At 44.2% G+C, this 19,300-nt stretch overlaps 1 protein-coding gene across 1 annotated transcript in view; it reads left to right on the forward strand.

Annotated features, from left to right (window-relative positions):
• DNAI3 (dynein axonemal intermediate chain 3) overlaps positions 1-19,300 on the forward strand; it is a 64,461-nt gene that overhangs the window by 26,389 nt on the left and 18,772 nt on the right. Inside the window, exons 9-15 of the mRNA XM_075538980.1 lie at positions 3,784-3,873; positions 5,048-5,134; positions 6,316-6,444; positions 8,383-8,456; positions 10,916-11,060; positions 12,662-12,749; positions 16,204-16,334. Of these exons, the coding sequence (XP_075395095.1) occupies positions 3,784-3,873; positions 5,048-5,134; positions 6,316-6,444; positions 8,383-8,456; positions 10,916-11,060; positions 12,662-12,749; positions 16,204-16,334 (744 nt within the window). The remainder of the gene's footprint in view (positions 1-3,783; positions 3,874-5,047; positions 5,135-6,315; positions 6,445-8,382; positions 8,457-10,915; positions 11,061-12,661; positions 12,750-16,203; positions 16,335-19,300) is intronic.

Genomic DNA, 19,300 nt, shown 5'->3' on the forward strand with positions numbered 1-19,300 from the left:
ACAGGTTGAGAACTGCTGATCTAGACTTTCTTTAATTCAGATTGGCCCTTATTCAATTATAACAAATCTAAAGTTTACATTTTGTTTACTGAAAAGGCGAATATAACAAGTCAAAATGTAATTTTAAGAAATATTTTAAGAAGAAAGTTTCACTTATTTTTTTAAAACAAACTCTTTCGTAGCTTTTATTTAAATATTAATTACTCCGGCTCCATTTTACGGAAGTCTTGACACTGAGGGAACTTATTACTTAAGTAAGCAGTGCCAATGGGCAGAGCCGGCTGCGGGAGTGGGTGGGGGGGGGGGAACCTGACTATAGGAAGAGGCTAGCTGGAGAGTGCGCCGCTCATCTTGTTGGAGTGACCCCATTTGTCAATTGAGTTCAGAAACTTCGAATTTTGGGTGAAATTGCCCTGTTTTTAAATAAGTCACCTAAAACCTAACTAGAACGCGTGCGCGCGCTCCACTCAAACAAAAACAAAATGCACAGTAATCCCAATAAAACAAAGCTGATGTCTCGTTTGTCTGCTCCTAAAAACATTTTCAGCCCAAGAGAGCAGTTCTACTCTGTCCTAGATGGTCGCCGAATCAGAATTGACTGTGGCAGTCGTGCGTTTGGAAGTCTGGTTTGCTCTCCAAGTTCCAGTTCCCTGCATTCTTCGTGGGGTAAAGCCAAACTCACTGCCATCGAGCTGATTTTGACTGAGAGGGACAGGAGAGGGTAGCACTGCCCAGGATGGGTTCTGAGACGGTCGGTCTTTACCAGAGTAGAAAACCTCTTCTTTCTCCCTTGGAGCACCTGGTGGTCTCAAACTGCTGGTCTTGTGATTGGCAGCCCCCCACACGACCCACTATGCCTGCAGGGCTCCTTCCTGGAGTAGAAGGGTCCTTTCCATGTTAGAGTAGGTTATTCAATGTGCCTGAATACCATCACATTTCGTTTCCACCAAGTACTCCTTCGTTAGCCTTGGTGGCGCTGTTGGGTAAGCATTGGAAGGCCAACTGAAGGTCAATGGTTTACATCCACAAGCTGCTCCAATGAGCTGAAAATGACTCAAGGCTGTGGGTGTTTGTTTCGCTTTTATTCCTTAGTTAAGACTTCTCCTTAATAAGCCCTGGGCCCTTTCCTTCCTTCTTCCTTCTCCCAGTTCTGGATTCCAACTGACCAGTGACCCCAGTTCTTCCTCCAGTGGTCTGCATTAAGGTCGTTTTACCATAGTAGATTCTAGATACAGTGACTAGATGGAGAGTTAAATCAATAGAGCAGAGTGTCTAGCTCCTTCCAGATGGCTTCTTGACAGAAAAATGGCTCCATTCCCTCACTGGGCTTTTCTAACTTCCTACCACACAGAACTGCTCTCCTGCACCTCCTTGCTGTCTTTTGAAGAGTAGCTTTAAAAAGACAAACAAATAATTAATTACAGGCATCATGCAAATGCTTTAGATTGTCTTTGTTTTCATTCAAATGATGAACCAAAACCCAAATTCACTGCCATCGAGTCATTTCTGACTCATAAACGCCCTTGTAGAACAGAGTAGAATTGCCCCTGTGGGTTTCCAACACCAAATCATTATGGGAGTAGAAAGCTTCCTTTCTTCCTCAGAGTGGTTTCAAACAGCTGACCTTGAAGCTAACAACCCAACAAGTAGCCCACTGTGATACCAGGGCTCCTTAGCAACCCCATAAAACAGCATTAAAAGATTAAAAAGTAGAAGTTTCTTTAGTATCTGCAGAGTACCAAATGAACAAGATTATAGAGTACCAGATAAACCAAGATCATTCACCTCCATTCTGGTTTGAAACATGTAACTCAGAGGTAGGAAATCAGTGGGTTTTGTTTTGTTACAGTTTCTAGAGGACAGCAACTATGCAGGTGCTCTGGCTTGGTGTATGCACAGCAGCATTGGTGTGGACTATTATTTATATACCTCTTTCTTTATGCTTCTTCATTCCTTCAAGGCCCTCTCCTTATCCTTCCAAGTCCCTGTCCTTACCCTCTGGGCACTAGAGTTTCTTTACCTTCTGAGTTCTGTAATATTTTAAAAGCTGAACTATTATCACTGAGAATATCTTCATCTTCTCTCATGTAACATATTTATTTTGTGAGTGCCCAAACATTCTGTATTCAGAGGACAATAAACAACTCTCACAGAGCTTACCTTCTATAACTTTTAGAAAGACTAATCTGGTCGGCATTTTTTGTTCATAAAAAATTACAGCATCCCCTAATGGTGGGGTCTCCTTTGCCTTCCATGGAAGTCAGAAGAAGTGGACACAGCCACTATTCTCTGTAAAATTCAACTGAAGCAGCTTCTAAAGCAAAGGTAGATGTTCATCTTTGTCGTTAGGTGCCAAGGGGTCAGCTCCCACCCATAGTAACCCTGTGCACAACAGAACAAAACACTGCCCTGTCCTGTGCCGTCCTCACAGTGTTCCTCTGCTTGAGCCCATTGATGCAGCCACCCTGTCAATCATCTCTTTGAGGGCCTTCCTTTTGGCTCTGCCCCTCCACTTTACCAACATGATGTCCTTCTCCAGGGACTGGTCTCTCCTGACAATATGTCAGACAATGTCTTACCATCCTTGCCTCTAAGGAGCACTCTGGCCTTACTTCTTGCAATACAGATCTGTTTGTCCTTTTAGCAGTTCATGGTACTTTCAATATCCTTCTCCAGCGCCACAATTCAAATGCATCTATTCTCCTGTTTCCTTCCTTATTCAATGTCCAACTTTCACAGACAGATGATGCCATGGAGAATACCATGGTTTGAGTCAGGCATGCTTTAATCTTTGATGAAATATCCTTTCTCTTCAACCCTCTAAAGTGTCTTGTGCAGCAGATTTACCTATGGCAGCGGTTCTCAACCTGTGGGTCGTGACCCCTGTGGGGTTTGAACAACCCTTTCACAGGGGTCACCTAATTCATAACAGTAGCAAAATTACAGCTATGAAATAGCAACAAAAATAATTTTATGTTTGGGGGGGGGGGTCACCACACCATGAGGAATTGCATGCAAGGGTTGTGGCATTAGGAAAGTTGGGAACCACTGACCTAAGGCAATGTCTTCTGATTTCTTGACTGCTGCTACCATGAGCACTGATTATTATCCAAGTAAGACAAAATCTTTGACAACTTCAACCTTTTTTCTATTTATCATGATGCTACCTACTGGTCCAATTGTAAGAATTTTGGTCTTCCTTACCATGAGTTGAGCCTATACGGAAGGCTACAGTCCTTGATCTTCATCAGCAAGTGCTCCAAGTCCTCCTCACTTTCAGCAAGCAAGGTTGTGTCATCTGGGTATCCAGGTTGTTAATAAGCCTTCCTCCATTTCTGATGCCACATTCTTCATACAATCCAGTTCTCTGATGATTTTCTCAGCATACAGATTAAACAAGTTTGGTGAGAGGATGCAACCCATATGCACATTTCTTAGAAATAGCTAGTGAAAGTAAACTTTGTGTGTCTTAATTTTACCCTCATCAAAGCCCTGGTGATTGATTAGGTTACGAGTTGGGCTGCTGACCACACGGCCAACAGTTTGAAACCACCAGATGACCCAGGGGGGAAAAGTGAAGCTTTCTACTCCTGTAAAAAGCTACCACCTCAGAAACCCAATGAGGCAAGTCTACCCTGTCCTAGAGGGTCACTATGAGTTGGAATTGACTCAATAGCAGTGAGCTTTTTAGTTTGAATGTTATCTTGTAGTCAAGATATCAATATGAAATAGCCTGATGTATGATTTTCTCCCTCTTTCTTGACTTTGTGGGGTTTGCTCTAGTTGATGCTTGAGAGCCCGGATGACATCTACTGCTTCCAGTTCTGTCCCAGTGACCCGAACATCATTGCCGGAGGCTGTATAAATGGGCAGGTAGGTAGGTAGGTACTAGTTTCCTCCCCAGCTACGTGTTAACCCGCAGACTGTTCTATAATAGGTCTGATCGATAGCCTTTTCAAATTATGGATTCAATTCAGCAGAAGGCGGGAGCACAGGCTCTCTGGCAGACACAGACCCGGGACGAGGGTGGAAGCTGTGCGAGACTAGTGTCAGGGCTGGAGGTGCTCCCTGAAGACTGAAAACACACAACCAGATCACATCTAATTGTGTCGCTGGGAGAGGATCAGACATTGGCATAAAATGACATGGAAGAACAAAACCTACCATGTTAATATCTCGTGGACAAGGAGACCAGGAAGCCTTTTCTGAACATTTCCTGGAGGTAGAGGTTAGGGCATGATTCAGAACATAAATAGAAATTGACTATAAAGCATCCATACATGATTCAATATTTCTATAAGACTTCTTGAGATCAGAGAGACATATTCAACTAAACGGAAGGAGACATAGGCATAAATAAACATAGAGATTCCACTTGCCGTCGAGGCGGTTCTAAAGCAGGGTGGCTACCCTTGTGTCAGAGTAGCACCGTCCTTCACAAGGCTTTTGGCTTTTGTTTGCTTTGCGGTTGTTTGACTTTTTGCATGGGGCTTTGAATGTCTGGTTTGGGGGAGGTAGATGGCCAGGTCTGTTGTCTGATGCACTTCTGGGTGGAGTAAACCTCCAACCTTTTGTTTAGCACAACCATTTGCACTACCCAGGACTTCTATTCAGTTAAACAGAAACGATCATTTTCCAGACATCTTGGACAAATGGGCCTTTGGACTTCGTTCTGGAGAGCAGGCTGGGTCCCACCAGGTCCTAAAGCAGTATCCGCACAGTCTGGAAACATTCCCAAAGAAAGAAGCAGTGCTTTCCCAAGCAGAGGCCTCATTCAGCACATACGTGCTATTTTTCTTGGACTTTAAAATACACTAGTGTTTACAAACAGGAGCACAAGGATCAAAGTGCTGAAAATACCTAAACAGCAGTTTTTTCTACTAGTTTTAGAAGTCGCCTCATGGTAGTTGGCTTTCTTAAGATGTAGGCTAAATTGGATTCTCCCTCAGAGTTACTGATTTATTAGGCTACATGATAATATAACTTTAATATTCCATTATCTATCTAATAAGAATATGCTATAACCACATTTATTTATTTATTTCAGATTGTCATGTGGGATATAACAGCCCATGCAGATCGCATAGAAAACATTAAGGCGGGCGGTATGAGAAGTAAAAAAGCCATGCTCAAGGTTAGCTCTCTGTAACTTTGTACTTAAAGTTGTTTACTTTTTTATTCAGGAATTTATCAGAAAGTGCAATTAATAAAGACTTGATAGTGGGGGTGGGGTGAAAAATGATTTCTACAAGCTTTCATGTCTGTGGATATACCCTGAATCACTTCAATGAGGACCTTTGATTAAAAACACAACAAAATTTGTTTTTCTAACCCAACAGTTTGCTTATGTGTTTGTTGCTTATTGTCTAGTATAATGAAGGGGCCGACCACGGGACTTGCCTAAATTAATGCAGGTGAAAGAGCATCAATCAAAAAGGCCGAGCATCCCAGCACAGGCCATAGTCTGGACGTGTCACCTGACCTTAGTAGAAATTGTCTCTTGTGCATGAAAACAAGAGTTCACACTCTGTTCTGAAAATAATATACTCTGATAGTTGTGAAGCTGAGGATTGTTAGGAGGGTTGGGGAAGTCCCTCAACTCTCAACTAAGGACTGACACCCCATATTGCACATCCCACCCCACCCCCCCAATTTCCAGCCTCAACATCACCAGATCTCCTGCCGATAGGCTGGGCTGCATTCCTCCGTGTACTCACAAAGATTTGCTACTTTCAAAAATGATGTCCTTCTCCAGGGACTGGTCTCTCCTCTTAACAGATCTGACGTACACGAGATGAAGTCTCCCATCCGTACCTATAAGGAGCATTCTGGCTGGACATCTTCCAAGACAGATTGTTCTTTTGGAAGTCCTTGGACTTTCAATATTCTTCTTGTCTATACATATATGCACACACATATACAACCAACTGTCTGACACATATACCGCATATACTCTTGTATAAGCCGAGTTTTTCAGTACATTTTTAATGCAATTTTTGTGGTAAATTAGGTGCTTCGACTGATATTCGGCTTATACTCGAGTATATATGGTATACATGTACATATATGTGTGTGTATGTGTATAACCCTGTGCGCAGCAGAAGGGAACACTGCCAATCCTGTGCTGTCCTTGCAGGTGTTATGTTGTTGCAGCTGCTGTGTCCATCCATCATGCCTTCCACGCCTGCTTGCTTCCCTTCTAATTTACCACACATAATGTCTTCCAGGGACTGGAATAAGTATCACGAATAAAATCTCTGTTTACTGGTCAGCTTTCCTAAATGAGCACCTAACTTTCTTTTAACATTCTTCCAGCCCATGTTTCTCCTTGAGCCAGGCAGTAATAAGGAAGCAATGTATATCAGACACTGCGCAGTCTCTTCCATAGAAAACGGACATAAGAAAGTAATTACAGATATACAGTGGCTGTCGAACACGTTTGAAGTGAGTATTGATGGCTTAACACTCGCTCCCCCTGGACTGTACATTTCCAGAACTTTTCTCCCAAGTGAAGGTTTCTTGTCGCTAAGTCATTAACTACATGCCCAGTCAGCATTTGAGTTCGGGCTGAGAATAAAGACAATCTTACAGTTTGGACTGTTTATAACTACTTTAAAAGAAAAAAAGGCAGGGTCAAGATTAATGCAACACAATAATAAAGAAGAAATGTAAAGAGAAAATGAAAACATGTTACACTTAGCATTTGTGGATTGAAAATTGTCTTTTGGGGCAAGCCACCTGAAGATCAGCAGCATATAACAATGTGTCATTTTACAGAGGCATAGGCTTGCCTTGCATGCGCCGAGCTGTTGGCAGGTGAGACATGTAACCAGTGAAGGAGCTTAGTTGCCTGTCCAGGATCTGAGTCTCAGTGTCACGCTGGACTGTCACCTAACCGGATGTGATCTTTGTGAGTGTGGGACTGGCCGAGCTCCCCAATTGTTTCCTTAAAGGGCACCAAGAGTCTAGCTGCCATGTGCTTTGAAGAATTAACAGGGGAATGCCAAGAATATTCTAAAAATTAGAGTTATGAGGGGTGGTTAGCTCTACCACTTGGTAGTATTCAACGGGATTATGTGAAGCAGCAATAATTCTTAAAGTAATGATGTATCACTGTAAACAGCCCAGATACAGTTTCGGTGATCTCTAAAACGTCAACGTGTGATAATGGAAGGAACTCCATTCCGACCGATACCTCACACCAGATAAAACCATTGACTCGATGTGAATTATAAACAACGCATGATGAAGGAACACAGAAAGTCAGATGAGAGTGTTGGATTTCTGGAATGGGCCTTGTTTTCGAAGCTCCTTGTGTTGAAAGAGGCCACAAAAGAATAGGTTGGGACGTCGGGCGCGCCGCAAAAAAAAAAAGAATAGGTTGACATATCCAGGACACCTATGTGGGTGTCTAAAGTGATAAGAAGGAATTAAAAAAAATAGAGGAAAATAATTGTACTGAGTTTGATATAGAAATTTCCAATAAATAAGCAAAAGATATATACCCGAAATTAGAGCAATTAATAATTAATATAAAAGTCATTCAGCCTTCCATATAGCAAAGAAAAATAAATAATAAAGAGACAGTAATGTACTGTTTGGTGCTCATTTGACTTTTCAAAAGCGTCCTCTGTTAGAAAAGATAGTGAAACTGGTCGGCCCTAACGTTGCTGCTTACAATGTTTAACTGGCGTTCAGTGTTTAGAATACAACTAACCATGGGCTTCTTGAATCAGAGGCATGTTCAAACTTTCTGATCAACAATTCCAATTTCTTAAATTCATGCTCAGAAATAATTCAATGTGTATCCCAAGAACAAAATGGCATGCACAGCTTTTTAAAAAATCATCTCAAAGCGTATCTATGACAGAAGACAGGCAACAAATGAATGAATACAAGGTACAATCAGATTTGATTTTAGACCCCCCTGTTTTCTAAACCTCTCCTTCAGTATAAATATGTGTGTGCCTGTTTAGACAGCATTAAAATCATTAAAATGTACACTCCCCCTCCCCACTGCATTACACAGCCCCAGCCAACCCTAGGGCCCCAAAGCAAACCTGCCAGGGTGTCTCCCACTTCAAACAGCAGGAAAGCCTCAGGAAGTAGGGGTGGGGGGAGCAGGGAGAATGGGGAGAGGTAATGTGGCTTGAAGTGGCACTGGAGTGGAGGCTGGCAGCCCTCCTCTGGCCTGCAAAGGAGAGGCCTCACCAGGGCCACCTACTTCCACTACTTCTACTCCTCCTCTCTGGAATTATACATCTGTGATAAAGGTTATTATAAAAATTAAAGCAAAGAACAAAAATTTAGAAGATAAAAAGCAGAGTCAAGCTATGGAAAAATCATTGCTGTTTCATTTGTTACAACTTTTTTTTTTAACAGATCAATAGGATGGGCTCTGTCTTTGAGAATCGAAGCGAAATATGCTGTCAGCTCCTAACATGTTCAGCAGACTGGTATGTTTTCTTGTCATCATGTTATCAGAAGCCTTCATGCAGTGCACCTCAAATCATTGTCTTCTACTCCCTGAGTGATCTTTATTGTAGCACTTAAACTTGATGCAACAAAAGGATGGAATGTTGCAGGGAACTGCTAGTTTTAAAATAATCTTTTTAAAGGTATAAACACATTGCAAAAGGAAGACTAAGCTGGCAATTCTCCACAGTTACTCTACTTCTTCACCTGCTCCTATTTGTAAAACTAGAATACATGTCATGCTCAATCAGTTTTACTTCGGAGTTGTAAAGACTTGTAGCATTTAATTGGGAAGACTATTTTACATTTCTATTATGTGTATATACAAAGAAATATTTTGAAAAACAACCCAGGTAAGTATGTTGATGAAATGTTTATTTAAATGTAACTTGATAGATCGAAAAATTCATAAAGAAGTTTTTTTAAATATGCATAGTGATAGAATTTATCAAGCATCAAAATGCTGGGAAAGCACTTAGCACTCCAGACGGCTTTGACCTCCACAGAAGGGATGACGTCATAGGTGCTGACAGCTGCAGCCGCAGCCGTGAGGCAAGTACCTTTAGCAGGGGGCTTGGTTAGCCCTGCAGTACACGTGTTGAGTAAAGTTCTATGATTGCAAGCAACAGAATTGACTCAGGCTAACGTAATTTAACAACTGCATTTATTGGAAGCTTATACCAGCACGCTATTGGATGTTTTTTAATACATTAACTATTTTATGTGCATCGCAATCCTGGACAGACTGCAGAAAGGATGCTCCAAGGTGTACTTTATCTAGTGTCCTGTGCTGTCGCTAGGAAGTTACCACAGGGCAAATCAAAGGGAGAGTTGGCTCAGGCCTCAGCGACCTGGACGGCAGGTGCAGATGACCAGCTCCTTTGTTTGAAGGAGTCACCTCCGGCCATTTGACATCTATGTGTCACTTTGCTCAAGATCCGAGTGACAGGAGAGATTCTGATTGTCCTCTGTTGCACCAGGGACCCACTACGTCAACCAGGACAGAATAGCAGGACACGGCGTGTTGGCCACTGCTTGGCTGCGTGCAGTTCCCTAGACATCGATTCGAATGCTTTTGCCAAAGGAGAGGGTGGAAGCCACTGCGCAAGCAAAAACAACAGGTGTCACCTACGTGATTCTACGGGATATTACACAACAACGAAACTTGCATAAAGTTTTCAGCGGCTCTCTCCTTTGAAGTGGGAGCTCCTGCTTAATGAAGACAATGATCTGTTGTTAGTCTGGAAGCTCCGCTGAAACCTGTTTGCTTTGGGTGACCCTGCTGGCACTTGAAATACCGGTAACCAAGCTTCCAGCATCACAGCAACACACAAGCCACCACAGTGGGACCTACTGACAGACAAGTGGTGAGGATGACTCAGGACCGGGCCCTGTCTCCTTCCTGTTGTGCACACGGTCACTATGGTTCGGAACCCACGCGACGGCAGCTAACAACATGAAGCCATTAAAATTATCATTTCACCGAGCAAATACTTGAATGTGGGTTGTACAAAATGGGCTGTAGAGATCTGTGTCCCCAGCAGCCGTGGAGGACATTTAGAAGCACCGAATAGGTCATGGCGACACTATCGGACAGGGTAGAATTGCCCCTGGGCGTTTCCAAGGCCGTAAACCTTTATGCATGGGGACAGAAAGCCTCGTCTTTCCCACAGCGTCCCTGCTGGGTTCCAACTGCTGCTCCTGAGGCTAGCAGTCTGAGGTGTGACCGAAGCGGGCAGTCACAAGGACTCCAGGGGTACGCATGACCAGAAGAAGCACATCTATGGAAACAGAATACAGATCGGGGCTGCCTCGGCCTGGGGCTAAGGGAGTAGAGGAAAATGGGGAGTGACGGACTGCGAATGGGTAGGGAGTTTTTTTTGAGGTGATGCTTACACTACTCTCTGAATGCACAAAACTCCTTGGATTGTATGTATACTTTGAATGGATGAATTCCATGGCATATAAAATAAATCTCAATTAAGCTATTACGGGGGAAAAACATTCCATCAGTCTCCAAATTCAAGTCTCATCAGGGAAATAACTATGTGCACCACATAATCCTCTGAACTATAAAGTGCCCAACAACCCAACTTCATAAAAATCTTAGTTTCAGAAACATTTGAATACAGCCACAGTCGCATTGTTACTCCTGTGGTTACACTTCTTATTGCCCACTGCCATCTGGTCTAATCCAGCCCACAGCCACCCGACATGACAAAACACAACTGCCCCTGGAGGGTTTCCTGGGCTGTGTGTCCTTAAGGGAGTAGAGAGGCTCATCTGTCTGCCATGGAGTGGTGGATGCAAACTGCTGACATTGAGGTTAGCAGCTTACCGCACAACCCACTTAACCACCAGGGTTCCTTTCTTCTTCTTAGTACTTTTTTCTTCTTAGTAGTACTTAACAAAATAAAACATGAGCCTCCTTTTTTCCCAGCACAATATGTTTCTGGGATATCAGGTCACAGAAAACGGTGACTCCTCAGCCGGCAGAGAAAAAGAAAGAAGAAAGTCTTGAAATTCCTTATGATATACCGTCTACTTTTCTACACCTCGATCTCGCCTGGAAGCCTCTCGCCAAGGTAAGTCACATGGGATTTCTTCCATCCTGATTCGCTTACGGGAGTATGCACTGTGGTAAAACTGCTCCAACGCACCCAGGCCCATAGAATCCAAGTGCTCATTGAATCATAAATCACTTGCCTGCTTCAGTCAAGCCAGAAATCACAAACATCCTGGACTCAAGGGATGGTATTTCTTCATGTAGAAGCAAGCCACAACTTACAAATGGTTTGCATAAGTATTCAATTGCAAAATCAGTTTTTTGAAAATTGGTAGGTTCTCAAGCTACTCTGGAGAAAAGCTCATTTTAAACCTGTCCAGCAAAAAAAAAAAAAATCTGCATATGTTACATCTCAGGAGTAAGAAAAATATTATTGCAGTGCCTATGACTAGACAAGGAGCCCTGGTGGTTCTGTGGTTAAAGCGCTCAGCTGCCAACCCAACGGTGGAAGATTTTAACCCACTAGCCGTGCCACAGGAAAACGAGGTGGCCGTCCGCAGCCTTAAGATTTACAGCTGTGGAAACCCTATGGGACAGTTCTGCTCTGTCCTTTTAAGACTGGTAAAGGTCAGAATCCACCCAATGGCTTGGTTTTTTTTGTTGTTGTTTTTTTTTATAAACAACAAAACCCTGTAGGTGTTGAGGGAGAAAGCATTTGTACTGATCTTGAATTGCAGAGTGGATTTCTGATGCTGAGGGCTCTCTTCCTTTAGGATTTTAATTCCAAACTTAAGACTTGTCTTTTCCGTTGACTTAGTACTCTCAGTAGAATTGCATTCTCCTCTAATCTTCCAATGGGAGAATGAAGGAGCAGGGGAAGGATGCTCCCCAGGTCACTGGGAGGAGGAGCTGGAAAGAGCTGAGATGCTGTCTGAGGTAAAAGTCATTGAGCTGTAACGTGACTGACAGCAAAACCCTGGTTGAAAATCGCACAGCCCGTGGACCTGCGTTCTGTAGGAGAGGCGCGCAAAGGGATGATGATGAAGGACAATGTAACACGTGACTCTCTATTTATTTGTTCATTCGGGTCTGGGACCTAAGATCCCGTCTCAAACTTGTGGGCTTGTGCATCCCTGAGGGGCCGCAGACATGGCCAGTTGGCCGCCCAGGGAGTTTCAGAAAGATTGAGGGAACAAGAGGGCCAAGCCATGATTTTTATATTAAATTAACAAGGCTGTATTGTGGAATAGAATACAAGGCACTTGGAGAGGAAAAACAACAAGCAAACATGGGACTTGAGGATTTTGCAGCCATTAGTCCCTGCTGGTGGTGTAGCAGTCATGAGTTGGGCGGCTAACTGCGAGGTCAGCAGTTGAAAACCAGCAGCCACTCTTAGGCAGAAAGACAGGGCTTTCTCTCCCGGGAAGAGTTCGTCTCCGGACCTCACAGGAACCATTCTCCCCTGTCACCCAGGGTCACTATGAGTAGGGCAGTGAGCGCCTCCGCAGTAGAAACGTACAGGTGCAGTCTAGGGGGACAGTAATTAGGAATCTGGGCGGGAAAGAGGACAGGAGGAGGTATTAGGAACCAGCAGTGTGGAGGCAGCAGAGGCAAGCATAAACCACACAGGATACCTTGCTCATCTCTGGGAATAACTTGTCTCACATCTTCCCCCCAAAGATAAAGCTGTCTAAGGGTGAAACCACTTTAGACCACTGTCCGACCAAGGTCAGTCTGAGTGGAGACCACGTCCTCTGCAAGAGCCCAGGTAACTGCCTCTGACGCGCTCCCAGGGCGCTGGGCGGGGGAAGATGCGCTCATGCGGTCCAACTTGTAAAAAGTATAAAGAAAATCACACCTCCCCCCCACCCCCCGCCGAATATGGAACTTTATCACAGCTAGAATAGCCACAGGGGCCCCTGTGGGACGCTCAGTTCAGGTTGCTAACCTAAAGGCTGGTGGCCCTCCCCCGCAGCGTCACGGAAGAAAGGCCGGGCGAACTGCTTCCATAGCAAGTACAGCTAAGAGAGCCCCATGGAGTAGTTCTGCTCTGGACCGCAGGGCATCGCCCTGAATCGACTGCAGGAAACAACACTAAAAGCTACCACCAGCTTAAAACCACCTGCACACAGAAAAAAGGTTTGACAGAATTCAGTGGTTTGGTTTTGCAAACGTTATTGAACATATTTATGTATTGGGGGGCACTTGTTTTTTTTTACATTTAAGAAAGTCCACTCTGAATATGTTTATCCCTAAATGCTATAGAAAGGAACATATCTAAGACACAAATGACCATTGCCTGCCAGAATATAATAGGAAAAAGGAATATTTATACAGCACCATGACACAAATGAACAGCACTTGACTTTTCAGTCTCCCCATTCAGCCACTTCATCGCAGATGAACTGAGGAGACAGCGATTCGTGTTAGCTTACAAACAATTCAAAGAAAAGTCCGTGTGACTCGCTCACCTGGAGGGCAGTGCAGACTGGAAATCCCCGAGGAGACCAGCAATTAAACTCTTTCCCAAGCTATTTGTCTAATCAAAGGGGTTTCACTTTTACATTTTTTCCATGTTCAATTAAATCACAGGATAGCTAACAAACCCCATACTCAAACAAAATTCCACTTTGAAGCCATGTGTTTTATAGATATAATCCATGACCCTGTGTTTTTTTTAAAAAAACAAAAAATTAGAATTTCTAAATTATTATATTTTCAAAGCAGGAATGCTTTGAATGGACGAAACGCTTTCATGTTTTTCGGGGCCCACTTTATTCCCAAGGAAACCTACGGGGTGATTTTTCCCCTCCTCCCAAGTTAGAATTATTGCTTACAATTTATGGCAGCAGTTCTCAACCTGTGGGTCGTGACCCCTTTGGGGTTCAAACAACCCTTTCACAGGGGTCGCCCAATTTATAACAGTAGCAAAATGACAGTTATGCAGTAGCGATGAAAATAATGTTATGGTTGGGGGTCCCCACCACATGAGGAGAACTGTATTCAAGGGTCGCGGCACTAGGAAGGTGGAAAGCCACGCCTCTATGGGATTTTAGTCATGGGTCAGGCGCTGTGCTTACGTTGCCCTTACATTCGTGTATTTAACAGATATTTATAAAATGGTTTTTTTTCTGGTTGGAGGAGGCATCTTTGGTTAACCTCCCTGGCGGTCTAATTATGTCAGTAATTTTGTACCCAAAGCGGTACATTGTTTTGCATAAAATTTGTGTTTTTATATTGTAGGCCTATAATTCTTAAGAAATTACTCATTTTAATCTCTCTAGTAGACATTCCAGGTATGATAAACTTCTTCTGAAAGTTAACATTTACCCCAAGCCACACTCGGGATTACGGCCAGGAGGTTTTAAATGCATTCCTAATAAGATGTAAAGCGTACTTTTAGCTCCTCACCCAAAGCCCCACTTGGCCATGGCCTTTCTATAAATCCTTGTTGCAGGCAATTCCATTGGCCCTCCAGAGAATGAAATCCACGTGGAAACCCCTGCTCACACACGCCCCTCTTGTCCATAACGCTGTGACTTGCAGCCGTGCCCTGCTCCTATGGAGACTGACAGCTTTCCGGAGTTGAAAATCTAACTTGTACTTTTGGATCTCCCTCAGACCCACTGCCAGCTCCTCACTATTCTGGCCAGATTTGGACCTGTTGGCTGGAATAGAGTCTCTGCCTCTGGGTCACATTTTGTTTCTTGATCATATGTGGGTCCTTCCACGTGTGGATCACACGTCCACGCTAGCCCACCCTGGACATCACCACCACCCCCATTCTCTTGAAGCCTGGTTCGGCTTCCCAATCGGTGTCTGGTACTCTCACCACCCCTGCCATTGACCACTCTCCTTTGGCTTGCCATTTAGTCCCTTACAGTCAGTGCCCTTTCAGCAGTCACTGTAAGAAATTCTGTATTTATTCGAATGGAAAAGGCTTTGGGACTTCTCTTGTTAAAAAAGGGGTAGTGTTTTTTGTTTTGCTTTGTTTTTTTAATCATTTTATTGGGGCTCGTACACCTTTTATCACAACCCATCCATCCATCCATTGTGTCAAGCACATGTGCACATTTGTTGCCATCATCGTTCTCAAAACATTTGCTTTCTACTTGAGCCCTTGGGGGATTCCTCTTTAGGAATGACCTTCAGAGTCTGTGTTAGATATGTGTTTTGAGCAATTTAACAGTGATTAAGGGTGTGGATTCTGGAGCCCAGTGCCGTCATAAGGGGGTGCAGACTATACCAGGTGACAGTAGGGTGACATCAAAATGAGACTATGATATTTTTATGCAGTGCTTCAACAGAAATATAGTCTATTTTATACGCAAAATATCCCTGCAGCTAGTTACAACAACAAAAACACTTTTTGTAAATCCAACTAACATGCATTGATATACACGTAAGGATAAAGCTCTATGATAATTTGTTATTCGAACCCTCGAATTTCTTAGCGCCTTCGGGACCCTCCAGAGGTGTCGTTATCGCCCGGTCACTTGGCACTGGGATCGTGTGGTGTTGTGCACGTGCACTGTAAGCACCAGCTCGTGTCTTTGGTGCCACCGGTGTCTTTGTAATCCGTGATTGCTCGGATTGTCTGGTGGTTGGACTACAAGATTATGTTCATTAGACTTGTGAACCTGTGTCAACAGATTTTTGGAGAATTAAGTGCAGAAACATTGGAATCACTAGTAAAGTTGTAAATAATGCGATATGATAAATGTAATAATATTGCAATTCCAAGTTGAAAGTTTTACCATCTAATTTCTAATCTAATAAATGCTACATTTCGGCAAATCACAGCTATATTTATCATATACTACTCTATGATTAAAATCACTCAAAAACATTGCCAAGGGTTCTGTCTGATCTGGAATTTAGTCAATATTCAGTTGTTACTCCAGTGAAATCTGAATAGACACGGTTGATGGTAGCATTTTTCTCTGGCCTTGTGCTCTTTAAACTATTGATTCAACCCCTTTGCTTGTTGCTCAGTTTTAAATAGAGTGCCCCCTTGCTGAGTTTTAAATGCAGAGAATTCCATAGAAGCTATGACTTGAGAAAGGAATTCTGCTAAGTTGGAAGTCTAAAAATATCTGGATGTGTCCCCGCGCCCCTGGGTAGGGTAGAGGCAACTGTGTCTGACTGGGAGCAGAAGCCAAGAACTCTGTAAAGGTTCTTTCTCGGTAATCCTGTGCTCTTCTGTCTATGTTCCTGGGAAGAGAAAGCGCTAGCCCAGAGCGCAGGCCTGAACGCCGCAGAGGCGAACCTGTACAGCAACCTGGAAACTGGCTTGAGCAATCCTCTGAAGCCGATCGAGGATTTCCCCACAAAGTTCTTTGTGGGAACAGAGGTGGGTTGGAATTTCCTGCTCCTAAAAGTAATACTTAGAATTACATTGAAATAGATGCTTACGGCTCCACTGTACTTGTGTGCTTTATAAGGCTATATAACACGCATGGATCCCTGGTGGGGCATTGGCCAAGCACTTGCCTGGCTACAAACCAAAATCTCAGGGGTTCAAAGCCACCACCGCTGGGTGCGGAAAGACATGGCAGTCTGCATCCATAAAAACGCACAGCTTGCCGGGACCGTGGGCCGGTCTACGCTCTCCTGTAGCGTGGCGGTGAGCTGGGATGGACTCTACAGAAACAGGTTTCATTTGTGTTTGTAATACTTATAATTACACTCTGTTCCTGTGTTAATAAGTATATTCACATGTAAAGCTTTCAACCTGGATGCCTCCTAATTTCACAATCGAAATGTAGTCATAATGACTAAATGTCAAATAATCTATGCGATTATTTACAGCCCTTTTATTCATAATTTATTGATTAATCTACTAATATGTGTCAAGCACCTGTAAGACATGGAAGAAATCATGCTATGCGTATGGAATTTTCTCAGAAAATATGTTGTCTGTTAGGAATGCCCAGTCGTGTAGAAAAGACAGTGAAATACTTAATTCAAAAGATAAACATCCTGCACGACAATAACACAGCCGCTGTTGTCCCTCTGCTCTTATGATAACCTGGGGGCCCGGATGAAGCCATCAGGGATGTGCTGTACTGCTACCAGCAAGGTCCACACTGCACCTCCCCAGCCGCTCCCCTGTCTGTCCCTGTGCAGATTCACGCCTGTGAAAACCCTCGCTGGAGGGTCACTCTGAGTGGGAGTCGGTGCCATGGCAGTGAGTTGGCTTGGTTCCGATCATCAAGAGCACACAAGATGTGTTAGGGTCTGTGCAAAGTCCCCGGGGGGTACAAATGGTTAGGCATTTGACTGCTAACCAAAAGGTTGGCAGTTCAACCCCACACAGAGTTGTCTTGGAAGACAGCCCAACAACCTGCAGTTCTCCTCGATATAGGTGGAGTCGATAGGAGCTGGCATCGTCTCAGTGACAGCTGACAACAATAGAGTCTGTGCTAGGTAGCTTCCAATTTATGTTTCATTAAATCCTCATACTTCTATACCAAACCCACAAACCTATGAATGGATTCCAATTCACGGCAGTCCTGCTGAACAGAGTAGAACTGCCTCCAGGACACTTCCAAGGTTGTGAAGAAGCAGACTGTCTCAACTTTCTCTCATGGAGTGCTTGGTGGGTTTCAAACCACTGACCTTTTGGTTAGCAGCTTCACCACCTCACCAGCAAGGTTCGTGGTACCTAGGGAAAAAGTCTCAGTCCGAGCTGTTCTTTCCTTCATGGCTCTATTTCCATGAACTAATAGAATTTCTCCCAGGCTGTGTCACCCTGAGCTGACTCCATAGCTCAGTCTCATGGGAATGCACTTTGCCTTCACATGTGAGTGTTTTGAAAGGGTTAAACAAGTCCACACGCTCTAAGAAGTTATCAGCACTGGGGCATGGCAGTGGGCACTGGGATCGGAGAGGAATAGCCCAGTTCCTGTCCTTCCAATGTTCCTTGCCTAGTTGAGAAGCAGGTACTTGCACAGAATGATTGATGCCCAGGCCCATCCAGAGGCTGCATGGATTGGGAAGGGGAGCTTGAGGACAGCATCACTCAAGTGACCTGGGAGCTTGCTAGGGATTGAAGGTGAGAGGAACCGGAGAGATCAGCATGAGTGGGCACATTCCAAACAGAAGTCACTGCCTGAAGAATATTTGGGAGTTCTGACACTGGTCTAAGGAAGGAGCTTGCCTGGACATGATGGAATAGCTCGGTGCAAGAGAAGGTCAGGCCAATTACCAATAGACCTTCCTGCTGCGAACAATGGGACACTACCAAATGGATGTATCTTTTAGAACTTGCGTTCCATACCCAAAAATCTTAAGCAAAGAATAACAATATGAAATCAACTTTAGATAGAAAAGGAACATCAGACCTTAAAACAGAAATCAAAATGTGATTCCCACCACAGTCCACCCCTAGCGGCATTTAAATCCTCAGTGAGAACTCAGTGCTGCGTGGAAAAGATCCAGACGTATTTGGCTCCTGTCTCTCTCTCCACCCGCTATCTGATTCGTTCTCCCTCTCATTCACGCCGACTGCTCCGATTTTTTCTCGTTCTTCTTGTACACCAAGTTCTTTCCTGCCTTTGGAGCCCTCACTTTGCTAGGAATCTCCTAACCATCAGTCAGTAGATACATTTGAGCCTTAATATGTATCAGGCATTGTTCTTGGCCCTGAGGATATCGCCTTGAACAAACACAAAACCCCCTACCCTGTGGGGCTGGCGTGCTAACAGGAGGCTCTCCTGCTACTAACTCTCGAACCTTTGGCTTCGGAGACCATGCCAAAGGAAGCCCTAACCGGGCTCCACAAGGCTGGTAGAGTGCTGAGGTGGAAGGAGTGGGACTCTGGAGACAGAGAGGCCAGGCAGGTGAACTAACCAAAGGCCTGAGCAGTGGTGGAATGTCCATGCAGGTGTGGGTGTGAGTGGACTGGATGGCGACTGATATACACATTAGGCTTCTAGCTAGGTGACAAGCTGATGTAATGGGCACTCAAATACTTCCAACCTGTTCATCTGTGGCTTCATTCGACTTCACATACCACCTGTGAGATCCAGCAGATATTAAGAACTCTTTCACACGGCCGTGGTGAGCGTTGGGGATATGATACACAGAGCTCTGGACAGCTCCAGAAAACCTGAGTACCAGGTAAACGGTCATCTGGAGGATGATGTGCCGACATGGTGCAAAGTGCCTAAGGACACTGCGCAATGACAGACACCGTTCTCGTCCTGCCCTGTCTCCTCCCTTAGCCTCAGTAGTCGTGGGAGTGGCAGGGCTTGTCCTCTGACTCCGGCACCCAATAGAGTCCATGTTTGCTAATGGAATTAGGGTGGGTTAGAG

Source organism: Tenrec ecaudatus, chromosome 1, assembly GCF_050624435.1.
Source record: "Tenrec ecaudatus isolate mTenEca1 chromosome 1, mTenEca1.hap1, whole genome shotgun sequence".
Classification (NCBI taxonomy): Eukaryota; Metazoa; Chordata; class Mammalia; order Afrosoricida; family Tenrecidae; genus Tenrec; species Tenrec ecaudatus.